The 19,068-nt window shown below is 34.4% G+C and overlaps 1 protein-coding gene across 3 annotated transcripts in view; it reads left to right on the top strand.

The window, feature by feature from the left end:
• Tab2 (TGF-beta activated kinase 1 (MAP3K7) binding protein 2) overlaps nt 1-19,068 on the top strand; it is a 75,575-nt gene that overhangs the window by 40,633 nt on the left and 15,874 nt on the right. For all 3 annotated transcript variants that reach the window (XM_071612920.1, XM_071612921.1, XM_027939440.2), the window contains one exon: nt 5,621-7,118. In XM_071612920.1, coding sequence (XP_071469021.1) covers nt 5,621-7,118 — 1,498 coding nt within the window. The remainder of the gene's footprint in view (nt 1-5,620; nt 7,119-19,068) is intronic.

Here is a 19,068-nt window from a genome sequence, read left to right as displayed (position 1 = left end):
ATTTAATTCTCTCCCTTGTTTTTTTTTTCTCCCCTTTCCCCTCACAACCTCTTATATGTAATTTTGTATAACAATGAAGGTCTCCTTCCATTTCCATGCAATTTCCCTTTTCTCTCCCTTTGCCTCCCACCTCATGTCTCTGTTCGCTGTTAATCTTTTCCTCCTGCTCTTCCTCCCTGCTCTGTTCTTAGTTGCTCTCATTATATCAAAGAAAACATTTGGCATTTGTTCTTTAGGGATTGGCTAGCTTCACTTAGCATAATCTGCTCTAATGCCATCCATTTCCCTGCAGATTCCATGATTTTATCATTTTTTAGTGCTGTGTAATACTCCATTGTGTATAAATGCCACATTTTTTTTATCCATTCATCTATTGAAGGGCATCTGGGTTGGTTCCACAGTCTAGCTATTGTGAATTGTGCTGCTATGAACATCGATGTGGTAGTATCCCTGTAGTACGCTCTTTTAAGGTCTTCAGGGAATAGTCTGAGAAGGGCAATAGCTGGGTCAAATGGTAGTTCCATTCCCAGCTTTCCCAGGAATCTCCATACTGCTTTCTTCAAAATTTCTTAGACTCGATATTGAAAGAACTATCTAGAACACTTCTATACTCAGTAGAGAGTTTAAAATAACATCAACTGGGAGTAAACAGATTTTTTTGTAGAATTGCTTAAAATATTTTCAAAAATACAAAGACAAGCTCTATGTATGATATGTCAAGATTATTGTACTGTCAATGTGTAACTAATTAAAACAAATAAACAAACAAACAAAAAAAAAAGACAAGCTCTAATGTACTCCTGAGTATGATCTTCAGGACATACTAAGAAAACAAATGTCCTTCTGTATAGACAAGAACAGGGCATAAATATAAACGAAATACATATTTGCCCTGATTGCAGAAATACTGAATTAAAAACAGAATTAATAAAAGATGGTTAACAATAGAGGATAAGAAGGGCATACCAGATGGGGATAGAGTTAGTACTAAGACTTCTCAACATATCTTTTTTTAAATTATTTTGATCTATGTAAATGGAACCTATTTTTAAAAAATAATTAAGCATGGTTTTCAACTTTACCAGTGGTTAGAAAATATTATTTGGATTTCCTCTGGGCACCCAGAAGTTTCTCAAAAGCCCACTGGTCTATTTGGTGTGCTCCCCAACTACTAATGAGGACTAAAATGAAACCTATTTTGCTTGTAACTTATTTGTGAGACAGAACACACTTTTTAAAAGTGAGTTGATGGGGCTGGGGTTGTGGCATGCATGAGGCACTGGATTTGATCCCCGGCACCACATAAATAAGTAAAATAAAAATATTGTGTCCATCTACAACTAAAAAAAAATATTTTTTAAAAAACAAGTTAATTCATCCAGGTAATTTGCTTTTTAGCTAATACAATAAAAAATGTGACAAAAGTGGGATGGAAAGGGTCTCTCTGGGTACAGCTAGGATGCAGGTCTTCCATATTTGGGAAAATAGTGTTCCAAAGTAGAGGCAAATTAAGTTACCTCTAAATGTAATATAAGTGTCTCTTGTTTGGTGATAGCCAATCTTTTGGGAGCTGCTGTTTCTTTCTGCTGGGTGGACTTCTATCCTTTCTCTTGAAAAGTCCTCTCTATAGTGTCCTGGTTCGGAACTTCTTAAGGAAAGGATCATGCCATTATGCCTCTCCTTGTTAAATAAATGACATCTTGCTCAAGAAGAGAACAGAAGTATCTATTCTTTGTTCTCAACTTTATTTGTTGCTCAGATTCCTCTTTCTGAAACTACTCACATTATTTTTTTGTATTGTAGATTCTCTGATGTAGCTATATTATCAGTAGGTATAACCTGTATTTTTGCAGTTTGCCTTTCATTTGATAATTAAAACAACTTAAAATACGTATGAAAGTATTATATAATTAACCCTTTGATTCATTTTTTTAAACATTTATTCTTAAGTTTTAGGTGGACACAATATCTTTATTTTACATTTATGTGGTGCTGAGGATCGAACCCAGTGCCTCATGCATGCTAGGCAAGCACTCTACTACTGAGCCACAACCACAGCCCCCTTTGATTCCTTTTTAACTGAATTTTTCACAATTTTTAAATTCTGCTGATATGGAGAGTTAAGCCTTTCAGTGTAAAATTGCTGGATCTTTCTCCAAAACAATTCATTAAAAATTATTCATTCAGTGTACGTAAGACTTGCCATTTGACATTTCATTAAGTTGAAGACTTCTCCAGTGACCTCCACCCATAGTCCTATTCCATATTCTTAACCCCCACCATTTCTGTATCGTATTTATTTGTTTATACATAAATATCCTCCACTAGATTGAGATCAGCAGTCTTAGTCCTTTCAATTTGCCTAATGAATGTTCCATAAATGTTAGTTAAAGAAGTGAATGAATCAATGTTGGAGAAGATTGATCATAGGGTATACTTTGATATTATCTATAATTTTTGTCTGTTCAGGAGTTTGGGGAAAAATGAAAAGGGAACTAGAAGTAATGATTCAGAATTTTTTGGTAATCTTGAAGAGAATGCAGATTTGTGGCTGTGTACAAAAGAGCAATGATGATTACTCTTTTTCTCTTTTTTTTTTTTTAAGTACAGGGGATTGAACCTAGGGGCGCTTTACCTGGGTACTGAGGTAAATCTCTAGCCCTTTTTATTTTGAGACAGAGTCTTGCTGAGAGTCTCATTAAATTGCCAAGGCTGGCCTCAAATTTATGATCCTCCTCCTGTCTCAGCCTCCTGAGTCACTTCTATTACAGGGGTGTACCACCACTCTTGGCTTGATTCTCCAACATTTAAAAACTCACATTCCTTCCACCCCATTTTGATACATTTAAAGAGAGTTCTTTGCAGTTTCCCACCAAAAATAATCAAGACTTTTTTGAGAAGTGGATAAGTCCAGGTCTGTAGTAGGACATGATCTTGTTCTATCAGAAAGCAAGGAAGCTGCAAAATCTACTGGGTTCATGTTGTTTGTACAGAGAAGCCAAGGTGATGCTGTTCTGCTAGCCTAAAGATGCAATGTAATGGCCACAATAAAAACAAAATAATGAAGATGTAGGAGTTTTTAATAAAACTAAAAGCAAATATTAATCACCTTTGGAGATTTCTGGGTACCAACTTTAAAAATTATTCTGAAAAATATAGAGAAACAATCTTTATATCTTGCCTTTTCTGTACAAAAAGAAGAATAATCAAACAGTTTAAAAAGATAGGTCTTCAAGAGAGAATTGCTGCTAATAAAAAGCATGCATTTTATAATTGGGATTTTACCAATACCACCATTTTACAACTCCTAATGAAATAATATTTCTAAATAGTGGTTATCCATAACTGCTAATAGTCATTAGCTGGATCAAGCTGACTGCATAAGAATCTATGAAGAAATTGATTTCTCTAAGGGATAAGTAATATAAAGTCACATGAATTATAGTAGAGCTGGGATTAGAATATTGCTTTTTAATATGAGCATAGGAAAATTATTAATTAAAAGGATTTTTGAAAGCTCAAGTGAACTGAAGCAGAAGGCTTTGCAAATATGAGTAGGAAGCATTCACAAAGGGAGTGAAATTGGATTTGGTAGGAATATACATTTTATTTTATTGCCATATTCATTCTAATATATCAATTTAAGACTTAAAAGAATTTTTGTAGCATGAGAGATTTAAATTGTTGGTTCTAGGTGGGGGGAAAAAAGGTTGACCAGTGCCCACTTTCATATTACCTGTTCAAACTGTGTGGACTGTAGTATTTCTCAACAAGATTTCAAAATGCCTTGGTAATCCAGTTCTTTCTTATGTGATTTTTCTCTCATATCGAACTGCTTATAGGTGTTTTAACTTTGTTCCTCATTTTCTTTAGATTCTAAAACTATCCACTTTTTCTTAGGCTCCTAATATAGTCCTCGTTCAATTTTTTTCTCTTATGTCCAAGTTGCATTGACTAGTCTTATGTGATTCATTTCATTATCAGACACTCATTATCCTGTCTTCATTTCCTTTCATCTGAAATATAACAGAATGAACCCTTTGTGTCTTTATTTCTCTTTTCATTCTAATTCAGTAGCTCTCCCCATTTTTTTTTAATAAAAGTCAAACTCTAATGTGACTCTTTTTTCAAAAATCCTTCATTGTTGAATCCTAGTCTGCTTTTCCAACTATTTGTTTAACAAAATTTCCAATATGAACCTTTAACTCCAGCCAGATCTGTTCCAATCACCTTGTTTGGGAATACATTTTTAATTACTATTACATTTATGTCCTCCATTACATATGCCATTCCCTTCACCAATAATTCATTTCTTTCCTTATCCAGTTCTGCATATCCTGTGAAAACGATCAGGCCATACCTCCTTTATTATCCCTATCTTTTCTTAAAAGTAGTCTACAGTTTTAACTTGTGTTAAACTTCAATATTAATATGCACATACTCATTCATATTAACAGTGTTACTTTTTCAAAAATCTATGATTGATTCCCTGTTTGAGTTGTTCATATATGTCATTGAGTCTTTTTGCAGACTCAAACAATGCTGTGCATATGGTAGGTGTTCAGTAAATACTTGTGGATGATTTATGACTGTTAGTCATTTTATTTTGGAGGAGTCTTTAAAAACAGCCTATTTGTTTTTGTTTTGTTTCATTTGTTTCTGTAGAAGAGATTTTCATGGTGCATATATTTCATATGTAAATAGATACTTTACAAAAGTAAGAGAAGGCATGGGAGGAATTGATGACATTGGTATGAATTTTAGAACTTTTAAAATTTAAATTCTAGGGGCTGAGGATGTGGCTCAAGCGGTAGTGCGCTCACCTGGCATGCGTGCTGCGGCCTGGGTTCGATCCTCAGCACCACATACAAATAAAGATGTTGTGTCCGCCAAAAACTAAAAAATAAATATTATAAAATTCTCTCTCTCCCTCTCTCCCTCCCTCTCTCTCTCTCTCTCTCTCTCTCTCTCTCTCTCTCTCTCTCCCCCCCCCCCTTTCTCCCTCTCTCCCTCTCTCCCTCTCTCTCTCAAAAAAAAATTTTTTTAATTCTAAGGGCTGGGATTGTGGCTCAGAGGGAGGGCTTTCACCTCGCATTCGTGAGGCACTGGGTTCAATCCTCAGTACCACATAAAAATAAAATAAAGATATTGTGTCCACCTATAACTAAAAAAATAAATATTTTTAAAAAATTTAAATTCTACAGATAACTTGTTAAAGAGTCATTAGTTTATAAGATTTATAAGCATTTGAATGTGCAAACACTAATAAAATATCATTTAACTTTTCAAAAAATATTTATACAGCATTACAGACTTCAACTTGATTATTTTATTTGACATTAAAATAGTATTTTTAACACAGTTTTATTGTGTTAGCTTGAATCCATACCAAGTAGCTTCTGAAATAGCGATTTGATTCACTTTCATCTATTAATAGTTTTCCATTACATTAATGAGAATTTTTAATTTAACCATCTGCATAAAAATAATTCTCAAAAGAGTTCAAATATATGTTAAAATTGTTTTGATCATTAACTTGTTATTCAAAATATTTTTGTGGTAATGACAGTCTTATTACTTCTAATTGTTAACACCAAGGTGTTTTTATTTTGTTTTATAGAATAATAATAACCTGGATGCCTGCTGTGCTGTTCTCTCTCAAGAGAGTACAAGGTATCTTTATGGTGAAGGAGACTTGAATTTTTCGGATGATTCTGGAATTTCTGGTCTACGCAATCACATGACTTCTCTCAATTTGGACTTGCAGTCACAGAATGTTTACCATCATGGAAGAGAAGGAAATAGAATGAATGGAAGCAGGACTCTAGCACACAGCATTAGTGATGGACAACTTCAAGGTGGTCAGTCGAGTAACGAACTATTTCCGCAGGAGCCACAGACAGCACCAGCTCAAGTTCCTCAAGGCTTTAATGTTTTTGGAATGTCCAGTACATCTGGTACTTCAAATTCAGCACCACATCTTGGATTTCACTTAGGCAGCAAAGGAACATCTAACCTTTCTCAACAGACTCCCAGATTTAATCCTATTATGGTAACTTTAGCCCCAAATATCCAGACTGGTCGTAATACTCCTACATCTTTGCACATACATGGTGTACCTCCACCTGTACTTAACAGTCCACAGGGAAATTCTATCTATATTAGGCCTTACATTACAACTAGTGGTACAACTCGACAGACACAGCAGCATTCTGGCTGGGTATCTCAGTTTAATCCTATGAACCCTCAACAAGCCTATCAACCTTCACAGCCTGTTCCTTGGACTACTTATCCTGCATCTAATCCTTTGCCACATACCTCAGCCCAACAGCCAAATCAGCAAGGCCACCAGACCTCTCATGTCTATATGCCCATCAGTTCACCTACTACTCCACAACCGCCAACAATTCATTCATCTGGTAGCTCACAGTCTTCTACCCATAGTCAATACAACATTCAGAATATTTCAACGGGACCTCGAAAAAACCAAATTGAAATCAAACTTGAACCCCCACAAAGAAACAATTCTTCAAAATTGCGTTCTTCTGGACCTCGAACCTCCAGCAGTTCCTCTTCAGTCAACAGCCAGACCTTAAATAGAAATCAGCCCACTGTTTACATAGCTGCCAGTCCCCCAAATACTGATGAGATGATCTCCCGTAGTCAACCTAAGGTCTATATTTCAGCTAATGCCACCACAGGAGATGAACAGGGCATGCGGAATCAGCCCACAGTCTTCATATCCACAAACTCTGGGGCATCTGCTGCCTCCAGGAATATGTCTGGGCAAGTGAGCATGGGTCCTGCGTTCATTCATCACCACCCTCCTAAAAGTCGAGCAATAGGCAATAACTCTGCAACTTCTCCTCGAGTGGTGGTCACCCAACCCAATACCAAATATACTTTCAAAATTACAGTTTCTCCCAATAAACCCCCTGCAGTCTCACCAGGGGTGGTGTCCCCTACCTTTGAACTTACAAATCTTCTAAATCATCCTGATCATTATGTAGAAACAGAGAATATTCAGCACCTCACGGACCCTACCTTAGCACATGTGGATAGAATAAGTGAAGCACGGAAATTGAGTATGGGATCTGATGATGCTGCCTACACACAAGGTAATATTAACTAATGGAGGGGTAATTTCTCATGCTAGGTTTATTGTTTATTTGATTCCACAGCAGAAATGGGCATCAGCATTATTTCATCTTTTAAATGGTGCCCCAGCTGATCTTAACATTTGAAAGTAATCCATAGAAATTTCAATTTTATTATCATATAACTTGAAGTTTGATAGTGTTATCAGCTCTTCAGAATAATCTAAAGATTATTTATTTCTTTATGTCCAAAACACTTTTCTTTTCAGTTCTTCTTGTACCTGTGCTGATGCTGACTTCCCTTTAAATTTTATGCAAATAAAAACCTATAAATTATAAACACACTTTAATAAGACATAGTTGGGTTTACCTTCTTTAATCAGATACTTGAAGAAAAAAGAATTTTCTTCATTTTACTGATAGGACATTTTAATTCTTCTATTGAGATTGAAATTGCTAAAGAGTCCTAGAATAATTTAACTAAAGTAAAACTGAATCTTGTTCCTGATACTTATCTCTTTAAGTTTCCCTAAATGTCAGTTAATTATTTTTTAATTGGAATTAGGAATTAGGATTATGGTTTTAAATCTGTTTTGATTATCCTTTTCTGAAAAAGACTAGTTTATATTGAGATAAAACTAAATTATTTCCATATTGATTCAAGTAGACAGTATCTGTCATATATTTTATATGACCTTAAGTTACTTAATTTTCAGTAGGAAATGTAAATTCATTCAGATAAGAAAGGTTTTTTTTTTTTTTTTTAATGTTGATGCAAGTGTGTAGATTAAGTGGGAATCTTTTAAGAAAAGACATGTCTTAGTCATCCTTGTATCCTCAGTGAATTGTTCTGTGTGTTAACTTTGGTTGGAAAATACTGTGACGTCACCTCCATGCAGCATGCAGCCCCTACTACTCCTAGCACCACTCATCCTTTTAAAAACTTCTAGTACACTGACTTTATTACTGAATTTACCTTTAAAGGAGCCTGTGCTGATTACACTAGAAATTGTGTTCAAACTTATATTTTTTTTCTCTTTTTTGTTTCATTACATGAATTTCAGTATATTATTATTTCTTCTGGTATTTATTCCTTTTCTCTCCCCAAAGTCTTCTTTCTTCTTCTCCCCTTCTGTCATAACAGCAGGCTGCTTATGTTTGGGTAGTTGCTAATGCTTTAATGAAGAGAAAAATTTTTATGAAGGTAATTTGACAAAGGAAATTATCAAGTAGACATTTTCATTTAATCAGATATAAATTATATCAACAAAGCTATTCATATTTAACTCAAATGTGAAAAGAAAGTGTTGCTTAAATATGCCATCTCCAATTTTTCTACACCCATTCTCTCTTGAATCTACTACAGTCAGGAATTTTCCCACTGTAGAGAAACAGAACTATTGTGGAGGTCATCTGTGATAGTGTTGTTACTATACAGCCAGTGGATATCTGTCAGCTCTCTCTTGATCTATAGGTCAGCAGCATCTGACACAGTAGGTCTCCCTCTTCTCTATGCTATGAAACGCTTTGTTCATTTAGCTTCTAGAATACTATTCTAGGATTCCCACTTTTTTTATTCTTTGCTGGTTTTCCCGAATCTCTGACCTCTCACCTTTTTGCTCTCCCATTTCTTTGTTCCCAGTGATATCAGAGTCTCACAGCTTAATTCCTAAAGCTCTTCTCTTTTTCTATACTTAATCCTTAGGTGATCTCATTCGGCCTCTAGACTTTAAATAGCATTATATACCTGTGACTCCCAAATTGGTAACTCAAGCTTAAATTTCTTCACTGAGTTCTAAGCTGGTTTATTTAACTACTTATTTTGCATTCTCACTGGTACATTTAGTAGGCATTTTAAACTTTCTGTGTCTTGAAACAGCTCTGACCTTCCCCACACCTTGCTCTGCCTTTGCTCAGTCCCACCTTAGTTACTGGCAATTTAATTTGTGTAGTGAACAGAACAGAAACCTTGTAAAACATCCTTGATTCCTTTCACATTTCACATCTATTTTGACAGCAAATCCTATCAACACTAACCTTCAAAGTATTCAAGAATTCTCTTACCGTAACTCTGGACCAAGCCAGCATCATCTCAGACAGATACTGTAGTAGTCTACTTGACTCTCACCTTGCCTCGGGGCTTGTGGTCTTCTCTCAACTTAGCAACCAGGGAGGGATATGTTCTTCAAAAAATATGTCACTCCTCTGCAAGTGATGGCTGCCTAGTCCAGAGTAAAACCTGTGAAGCCTTGCATGCTCTGCTGCTCCTGCCCACCAGCTCTTCTTTCCTTTTACTCACCACTTTGCTCTGCTGTGGTTTAGCACTACTGGCCTTACTCTTCCTTAAGCATGGAAGCTATACCCTAGGACTTCTGTGCTTGCTATTTATATAGTCTCAGTTTTTCTCTCAGAAATTCACAGCCCCCTCCTGTGCTTCAGGTCTTTACTCAAAATCACCTTTTCAATGAGACATCTCCCTATCTAAACTTAACTGTCACCCAGCATTTCCTACCTCTCCATCCCTGCTTACATTTACTCAAGGGATGGGGAGTAAATAATGTAATATTAAGATATACAGTAATTAATACTTGCTGAAAGCTTACAATGTTTTCACCACTGTCTTGAATATTTATTTATTTCCCACAACTAACTACAAAATAGATACTAGTATTATTCCTGTTTTCAGATTAAAGTACTTAGGAGCAGATAGATTAAATAACTTGCTGTGGGGACCATATCTGCCTAAATTTAAGAATTTAGTAAAATATCATTCCATAAAAAACAAAACCAAGGGTCTGGGGTTGTGGCTCAGCAGTAGAATGCTCACCTAGCATGTGTGAGGCACTGGGTTCTATCCTCAGCACCACATATAAATAAATAAAATAAAGGTCTTGTGTCCACTTCCAACTTTTAAAAAAAAATGTAGAGAAATAAAACAAAATAAATGGGTATGATTAAAAATAACTTGAAACAGTAGAATAATAACCTTGACTGATGTAGAGAGCACTTTTTAAAGCACCGAAAAATTTTTTAAAAATCCCTTATAAGGGCAGGGTCTGGTTTGAGAACAGAAAGCCTACCAAAGTAGATTTCCCCAAAATCCACCACTCATACAGCCTTCAGACAGCTGTAACAATCTCGACCACATAAATTCTTTAAATATAACTACATATTCATCGGATTTCATAGCATTCATGTGGCTGTATGCTGTGGTATTATCTGTGTGTATGTGTACCCCATATTGAGGTGATGCTGCTCTACGACCTTTCTTCTACTTGTGGCTTTCTGTTTACTGTGGACACAGATTTGTATATCATCCAGTAACAGAATCTTGATCTAGTATTTTATTAATTTGGTTCAGGACAAATCAAAGGATTGTCCTTTTCTGGGGGGAAAAAATGCATCTTTTAGGCTTCTACCCCACATATGTGTGATACAAAAGTTTACACAGCACTCTCTACAGTGCTAAATGAAGTGACTTGAGTAATAACCAGTCTTTAAGAAAGGATCTTTCCCAAACTCTTAATTCTAGCGGTGTAGATAAGAGAAAAGAAACAGTTCTGCATCCTGCAATAAAGCTGATCTCTCCAAAAATCCTGGAACAAACTGTTAAAAGAAATAAACTGAGCCAGGTCCTGAAATCATAGGAAAATATTTTTCCCAAATTGAGTAGGAAGCATACAAAATTGGTAACCAAGATTTTTTTTTTTTTTTTTTTTTTTGGTCTAACATTTGAAATCTAAAAATACTATAATAAAAAATGTTCAAAAAATGAGTTAAACAGATACATTATTTGATTTGCTACCTACTATAGAGTGATCAGAAGAAAAAAATAAATTAATGAAGCTTCTCCCACCACTTGGCACTGAGTCTAACACTACGAAACCACCCCTAAAAGGAAGTAAATTAAACTTGAGTCACTAAATTATTACAGAAATCCCAGACAAAAATGAGTGGCAGCATGTTGTCACATGCCTATAATCCCAGTGGCTCGGTAGGCTGGTAGGAGGATCATGAGTTCAAAGCCAGCCTCAACAAAAGCAAGAGGCTAAGCAAATCAGTGAGACCCTGTCTCAAAATAAAAATACAAAATAGAACTGGGGGCATGGCTCAGTGCTCAAGTGCCCCAGAATTCAATCTTCAATACCAAAAAAAAAAACTACTGGATAGAAGAAAAAAATTAATGTGGGAAGAAATTTTTAAGTTTAAAATGTTTAGATATGAAGGCTTTACCTTTCTTCTGTATAGCAAATAGCAAATACAGAGGTGGAAAATTGCCTATTGGTAGTAATGTCACCATAGCTACACACATACACACACACACACACACACACACACTTGATTCTGACTAAAACAGACCCCCTTTGAAATTAAAAGCAACTTTCTATTAACTACTTTTCTGCATCCTGTATTTCCTCATGCTGAGGACAGTTGACAAGGGAATTAATACTTGACATATTCTTTGAGCACACCCTAACTAAATCTGTATATGTATATCACCTGGCTTTTATTTCTGTGAATTGACCAATTCCATGGAACTTGTAGAGAAGCGGTCGAACTGCTTCCCAGTTTCATCAAACTGCACAAAATTTCGTTTTCCTTTTTAGATCTTTGCCTATTCCTTCTGCAGGCAGGCAGCCAGCCAAATTTGGCCAGCCAGGACTCAAGCAGGTTCCCTGGCTGGGCTGCCAGTTTCCTGAGCACCTAGCTTCTGAAAAATAGTGAAAAAATACTTAGTTATTCACACTGTATTGTGACTTTCTAGAGCCCTCCCCTTCATAGTAGTATGCCTTTTGTACCACTACAGCATTTATAGACACAAGGACAAAATACTTTACTCTTTCAGACCAGTTGTCATGATGGGGAAAAGGCCTACTTTCTGCATTTTGTTATAGAAGCCAGGAACTCTTAGCAGACTGACATGACTGCTGAACATCATTTCTCATTCTTATTTCTCTAGTATTCATATTCACTTAGCTGGCAAACTGTTTTGAAAATAATATAGCATATATAAAATCATAAATATTTTAATGATACTTTAACACCTTTTTTTCCCAGTTATAAATTATTAAGCAGTAGCCTTGACTGTGGACTTTCTTATTATTTTTTACCAGTACTTCCCTCCAAACCACAATATTCTTCTATTTAAGGAGACTTAATATAATGCTAAAGGTGACACACATTCATTGAGCAAGATTTTTTTTTTAAAAAAAAAGAAAATATAATTTAAATTAGTTCAGACTTCTAAATTTTCACTTTGTTTACTTTTTAATTTATTATTATTTTTTTTTTGTAGTTGTAAATGGACAGAATGCCTTTATTTGTTTTTATGTGTTGCTGAGGATCAAAACCCAGTGCCTCACACATGGTAGGCAAGCGCTCTGCCAACTGAGCTACAGCCCCAACCCCACTTTGTTTACCTTTATACATCTCTTTTATTCAAAATGCCTTTTGCTAGAGCTCTATGTTGACATTGAAATCACATTGTTAAATAATAAACTTAGTAGTTAAGATTGAGATCAAACTGCTTATGGATTTTTTTTTCCCCAAAATTAACCCTACTACTTGCCAATTCTTCCCGGTCTTAAAACTGACTGCCTTTTTAAGTTGAGGTGAATCTCATAGTTGGAAGAGACTTTAAGGGTCATGTACAATTCTGTACCAAAAGTTATTCAGTCCACTGATCATTTCAACACTCAGTCCTGCAGGATTGCTACCAAGGGTAAATCCATTCTGTACTTGAATACCTGTAAGAAACACGCTGCCTCCTAAAGTAATACATTCTATTTTTGGAGAAATCTATCTACTAGCAAGTAAGTTCTTAAATTACTAAGCCAATATATTTAAAAATCATTAGGAAGGGGCTGGGGATGTGGCTCAAGCAGTAGCGTGCTCGCCTCGCATACATGCGGCCTGGGTTCGATCCTCAGCACCACATACAAAAACAAAGATGTTATGTCCGCCAAAAACTAAAAAATTAATATAAAAAATTCTAAAAAAAAAAAATCATTAGGAAGATAACATGTGCACATGGTAAAAGAAATTCTAACCAAAACAGGAAACTACAATAAAAGTGTGTCTCCTTTAACCCTTGACTGTGCCTTCCCCCCATCCCCTAACTATTTAACTATCAGAGGTAATCTCTATTAGCACTTCTTTTTTTTAATTTATTTATTTATTCTAACTTGTTACACATGACAGAATGCATTTAAATTCATAGTACACATATAGAGCACAATTTTTCATGTCTCGTTGTACACAAAAGTAGTGTCACATACATGTACTTAGGATAATGATGTCCATCTCATTCCACCATCATTCCTACCCCCATGCTCTATTAGCACTTCTTAATCCTCCTCTTTATATTCATTCGTGTGAACGAATATACTGATGTATGTACTCATATGCGCTTCTTTTAGTGGGAACATACCATGTATATATACGTAAATGTGGAATTATAGAGTTTACCTCTCTCTGTAGGTGCCACATTCATGAATTTGGGCATCTGCACATTGAAAATTAATTATCCCTGTGATGATTGCATCTATACTGTACATATACAGATTTTTTCTTTTCATTTTTCCCTAAACAGTGCAATATAACAATTTTTTATAGAACACATTATATTAAGTTTGACAAATAATCTAGAGATGATTTATGAGAGGATGTGTATGTGTTATAGGAAACACTATACCATTTTATATAAGGGACTTAAGCATCCTCAGATTTGGGTATCCTCAGATTTGGGTATCCTTCAGGGGAAAGTTCATGGAACCAATCCCCAATAGATAATAAAGAGACAACTGAATGAACATCTCTACAGTATGTCTAACATAGACATGGTTTTGAGTATGAGAACAAACGTTGCACATTTTTTTGTTTAATGTAACTTAAGATCTTTGCATTTCAGCATGTACAAATCTCTTTCATTTTTTTTCTTTTAAAAAAATTAGTCATTTTAAGAGCTTTATTGAGATACAGTTAACGTACTATGTACAGTGCACTCATACAGAGTTCAAGTCAGTGGTTTTTAGTACATTCAGTTATAAGTGCATCATCACCACAGCCAATAATAAATAAAACACTTCCATCACCTCAAAAAGAAGCCCCATACCCTGTCAGCTTTCACCACTCTCAGCCCAGGCCACCACAAAAATACTTCCTGTCTCTCTAGCTTTCTGTATTCTGCTCATTTCATATAAGTAGATACATATACTATGTGGTCTTTTGTGACTAGATGTTTTCACTTAAGGTCATCCGTTTTGTAGCAAGTATTAATTAGTACTTCATTCCTGTCAGATAAGATACACACATACTGCATTTTGTTTATTTATCACTTGATGGACATTTTGGTTTTTTTTTTTTTTTTTTACCTTTTGGCTATTACAAATAATTTTGCTATAAACCTTTCTGTACAAGTTTTTGTGTTTATGTATTTCTCTTCTGCATATACCTATGAGCAGAATGGCTGAGTCATGTGATAATCTTATATTAACTGCTGGAATGGCCAGGTTGTTTTCCACAGAGATTGCCCAATTTTGCATTCCCACTAGCAGATTTGCTCTCTCCACATCCTCACCAACACTTCCTGTTATCAGATTTTGTGATTCTTGTCCTCCTAGTGCCTATGGAGTATTTCATTGTGGTTCTGATTTACATTTCCCTAATGGCTAATGGTCTTGAGTATCATTGTCATGTGCTTATTGGCTGTTTGTGTTTTTTCTTTGAAGAAATGTCTATTTATATCCTTTGCCTCTTTTTATTTGGGTGATCTGGAGTTTTATTATTAAGTTGTATTAGTTGTTTGTATATTCTAGAAGTAAACTCCTTGTGTGATTTGCAATTATTGTCCCATTCTGAGTTGTCTTTTCACACTCTTAATGATGCCCTTTAAGCCCAAAAGTCTTTTATTTTGCTGAAGTCCCATTTGTATACTTTTGTTGGTCATGCTTTTTGTGTCTTAATCTATGGTGTCTCCTTAAGAATTACAACTTTAGCTCTTATGTTTTCTTCTTTCATCTATTTTGAGTGAATTTCTGTATAATGGCATGAGCTAAGAACGAACTATTTGTTGAAAAGGCTTTTCTTTCCTCTTTGAATGATCTTGGAACCCCTGAAGATGATCAGTTGACTGTAAACACATGGGTTTATTTTTGGACTCTCAATATTTTCCATTGATCTGTATGTTCCTCATTCTGGTACTACAGTCTTAATTACCCTTGCTTTATAGTAAATTTTGAAATTTGGATGTGATTTCTTCTACTTCATTCTTTTTCAAGACGGATTTGGCTATTTGTAATCATTTGTAATTACATATAAATTTTAGAAGACGTTACAACTTTTAAATGAGGTTCTAATAGGGATTACTTTTAAAATATTTTTCTATATATTTGCTATGTTTTAAATGCACAGAAAACTAAAGGCTATATAATGAAAAGGTTCCCTCACCAGAGATAAGCAGTGGCTGGTCACAATCCATTCATTATGTGTTTGTCTAGAAATTGAAATTATCAAGTGGAAATTGAAATTATCAAGTGTCTGAGTATTTCATACTAATGAAATAGTGTTTTACTTTCTGTGTTTTGTTTTTGTCTTCATGTTTTTAAGAGAATTGTAGATCAACAAGTTCAGCTCTGAGTTTTTAGAAATGACTGCAATAGTATTATACCATGATATCTAACCAGTTTTTTCTTAATGATCCTTAAGATAGTTGCTAATCTAGCTTTTACGAATAGTACTGTAATAAAAATCCTCATGTATATACATTTGTGCCCATATCCAAGTATGTCAGCAGAACAGTTTACTGTGCCCAAGCATATGTACATTTTTAATTTTGATAGATTTATCATTTAGGCTTGGTTATAATGCAGTAACAAATTGTATCCTAAAAACACCAAAGGCTTATTTCTAGTTCACACTTCTTGTCCATTACAGATTAGATAGTGGGCTCTATTCTGCATTTATCCTTACCCAAGGATCCAGGTTAAGGGAATATCTATCTGTGCTTCCATGACAAAGGAGATCTAGCAGATCAGCAGTGCTTCCCTAGGCTTCTGTCTCGACATGTTATTCTTTGGATAAAACAAGGCCCATAGCCACACCTAATTCAGAGGCAGTGCGAGGTGTAATTCTGCCACATACCTAGGAGAAGAATAACCAGGAATATTTAGTGAAGGATGCCAGTGACTGCCACAATAAATGTTGCCAGATTCAATTTGAGGCTCTCTCTATAAAACGTCGTACCAATTTATATTCCCATAAACAGATGATTGAAAAAATACAGCTCTGTCAGTCAACTAGGTAAAAATGTGCTTTTTTTAAAATTTAAATATGAGGTTGAACATTGTTTCATGTTTTCTTTCTTAAACTAGTTGTATTTCTTATATTGTAAACTTGCCTGTTTTTGTAGGATGTTTACTCCATTTTCCTAATTTGTAATTACTTTTAACTTGATCAATAAAATTTTTTGTTTTATACATTTTTTACTTTTGTATATTCAAACTTATTGGTCTTTTTTCCTTATGGCTTCTGGGTTTTGTATCTTATTTAGAAAACATCTTCCTATTCTTAGATTTGGAAAAAAAGAATAGAAACCTTGTGCTATATTTTCATTTTAGTTATAATATTGCTCCTTGGACTGCATTCAACTGGTCTATGGCATCCCATCACAAACTTGAAAGTAGCTTACCATTATCCCCTTTTAAAATATAAATCTATAAGTGTTCAGAATTTCTAAAGATATTTTAGAACAGTGTATCTTATCTTAATGCTATAAGATTATATGCAAAGTCGTAATTATGTACAAATAAATACAAACAAATTATTATCTAGTTCTGTTTAAAGGACCAATGCTTGTCTTTCTAACTTATTTATACATATAAATATTTATGCATGTAAATATATATAAATAATTTAAATGTATTTAGAGATTAAGCATCATTTCTCAGTTCTGTACATAGTTCATACATCTCTTCCCCAATTATATGCCCAGTTGTAGCACTGTTGCAATACCTAATTTCAATTTACTCTTAAAAATGGAAAAATAGATGCAAACAGAATGCTATTTAAAAGAGTAATTAATTGCCCATCTTTGAATCTTTTGTGATTCAGTCATCAGATAAATGACTAGTAATACAGTAGTTTATAAAACAGATATGATCCCTGCTGTCAACAAAATTATACTGTAGAAAAATATGGATTTTAGAGGCTGACATTATACTTCCTTAAGTGTGATAACTTAGGCACGTCTGAAGCATATTCCTGAGTTAGGCATATAAAATCATGATAGACAAAAACCTAAAAGTACTAGAAATAAGTATTGATATGTTTTTCAATGGCAGAGTTTTCTTATTTCCTTTTAAATAAGCCTGAAATCTTTGTGTACATCAGTTCCTGATACACTGTACGGTAGCATAGGTATTTCTTTAATAAGCATATTCTATTCTCTTGTGTTTTTATTTATGAGCTTCTGGAGAAATTAGGCATTACTTATACTATAAAGTGCCTAAAATTATTAACACTAACATCATCTGGAACTTTCAGTGTGTTCTTCTAGTTTTAAATAAAATGAGTAAACTTGTCTCCATTGTTCGTTAGAAGCTGACAAAAGTGGGGTCAAGACAAAGCTTTTTATATAAAACATCTGTAATACCTCAAGGAGTGGTTTAGGAGCCCTGGTGCTTAAATTCAGGAAAATTCAGTTATCAACCACAAGAGGGAGCTGCATGCTTTAATTACTTATATCCATTAATTTTGACTAAAAATATTTAAAGGTACTGAATGTTTTCTCTATCTATAATTCCTCATTTTCATCTATTTAGGAAGGTAAAAGTTTAGAAAACTAAATAAAGAAATATATTATTGAGATATTAAATACACCACTAGGACTAGCGTATAAAGAAGCCACTGATATGCAATGTCATCAACCTAAAAGTATTGCCATATTTTACAGTGTATTAGTAAATCAAGTGAAAAAAAAATTAAGCTAAACTTTAAGGAGGCTTTAAATATCAAGGGTTTTTTTTCAACAATATTTCTATTTACTACCCATTAAAAGTCAAAATGTTAAGCCAGGCATGATGGTATATGCCTGTAACCCCAGCTACTCAAAAAAGAGACTTGATGCCAGCCTGGGCAACATAGTGACACTCCATCACCAAGAAGAAAAAGAAACAGCAGATCATTATCACTATTTTATATTTAATAGACATTTAGTACCTGTAGCTTTCAAGGTAATAACGTATAAGGTGTTGAAATAGTTTGTTTCCATAACTTTATCTTTGTTCACACTTCATTCATGGTATTAATTAATAATTAATTAATTAATTTGAATTATTAATTTATTTTGAATGAGTATTCAAAAATAACGTAAGCCTCATTACTATTCAAATTATATTGAATTCCAGAATAGTGGAAACTTAATGTATTTTAAGGTATACTATTTTATAGACATATTGATGTATATTCAATATACAAGGTATGTTATTTATATGTAATTACATTATATATATTATAAAATATAAATAGATACAGAGAGAGCTTTAAAATACATTGATACTGTTTAAACCTTTTTCTGCTAACTTCTTGCTATGGTACAGAAAGCTTTTGCTGATAACACAGGCTACCCAGCCTGTGTCATCTTTATTTTTACTTATATAATATATATTCAGAGTAGACAACATTGACATTTTGTTCATGATAATTTATGAACAACAGAAATGTATTATTCACAGTTGTGGAGGCTGGGAAGTTCAAGATCAAGGTACAAGCAGACTCAGTGTCTAGTGAGGTCCCATTACTCATAGATGCCTTCTGTGTGAAGTCCCTTTACTCATAGATGCCTTTGGTGTATCCTCACATGGTGGAATGGGAAGAGCAAGCACCATCTTGGATGTGGGCGCTAACCCCATTCATGAGAGTACAACCCTGGTGACCTAATCACTTCCCAAAGGCACTTCATAATAGCACCATC

The sequence above is a fragment of the Marmota flaviventris genome, chromosome 6 (assembly GCF_047511675.1).
Source record: "Marmota flaviventris isolate mMarFla1 chromosome 6, mMarFla1.hap1, whole genome shotgun sequence".
NCBI lineage: Eukaryota > Metazoa > Chordata > Mammalia > Rodentia > Sciuridae > Marmota > Marmota flaviventris.
Note: the sequence above shows the minus strand (reverse complement) of the source record. Positions and strands in the feature narration are given on the sequence as shown.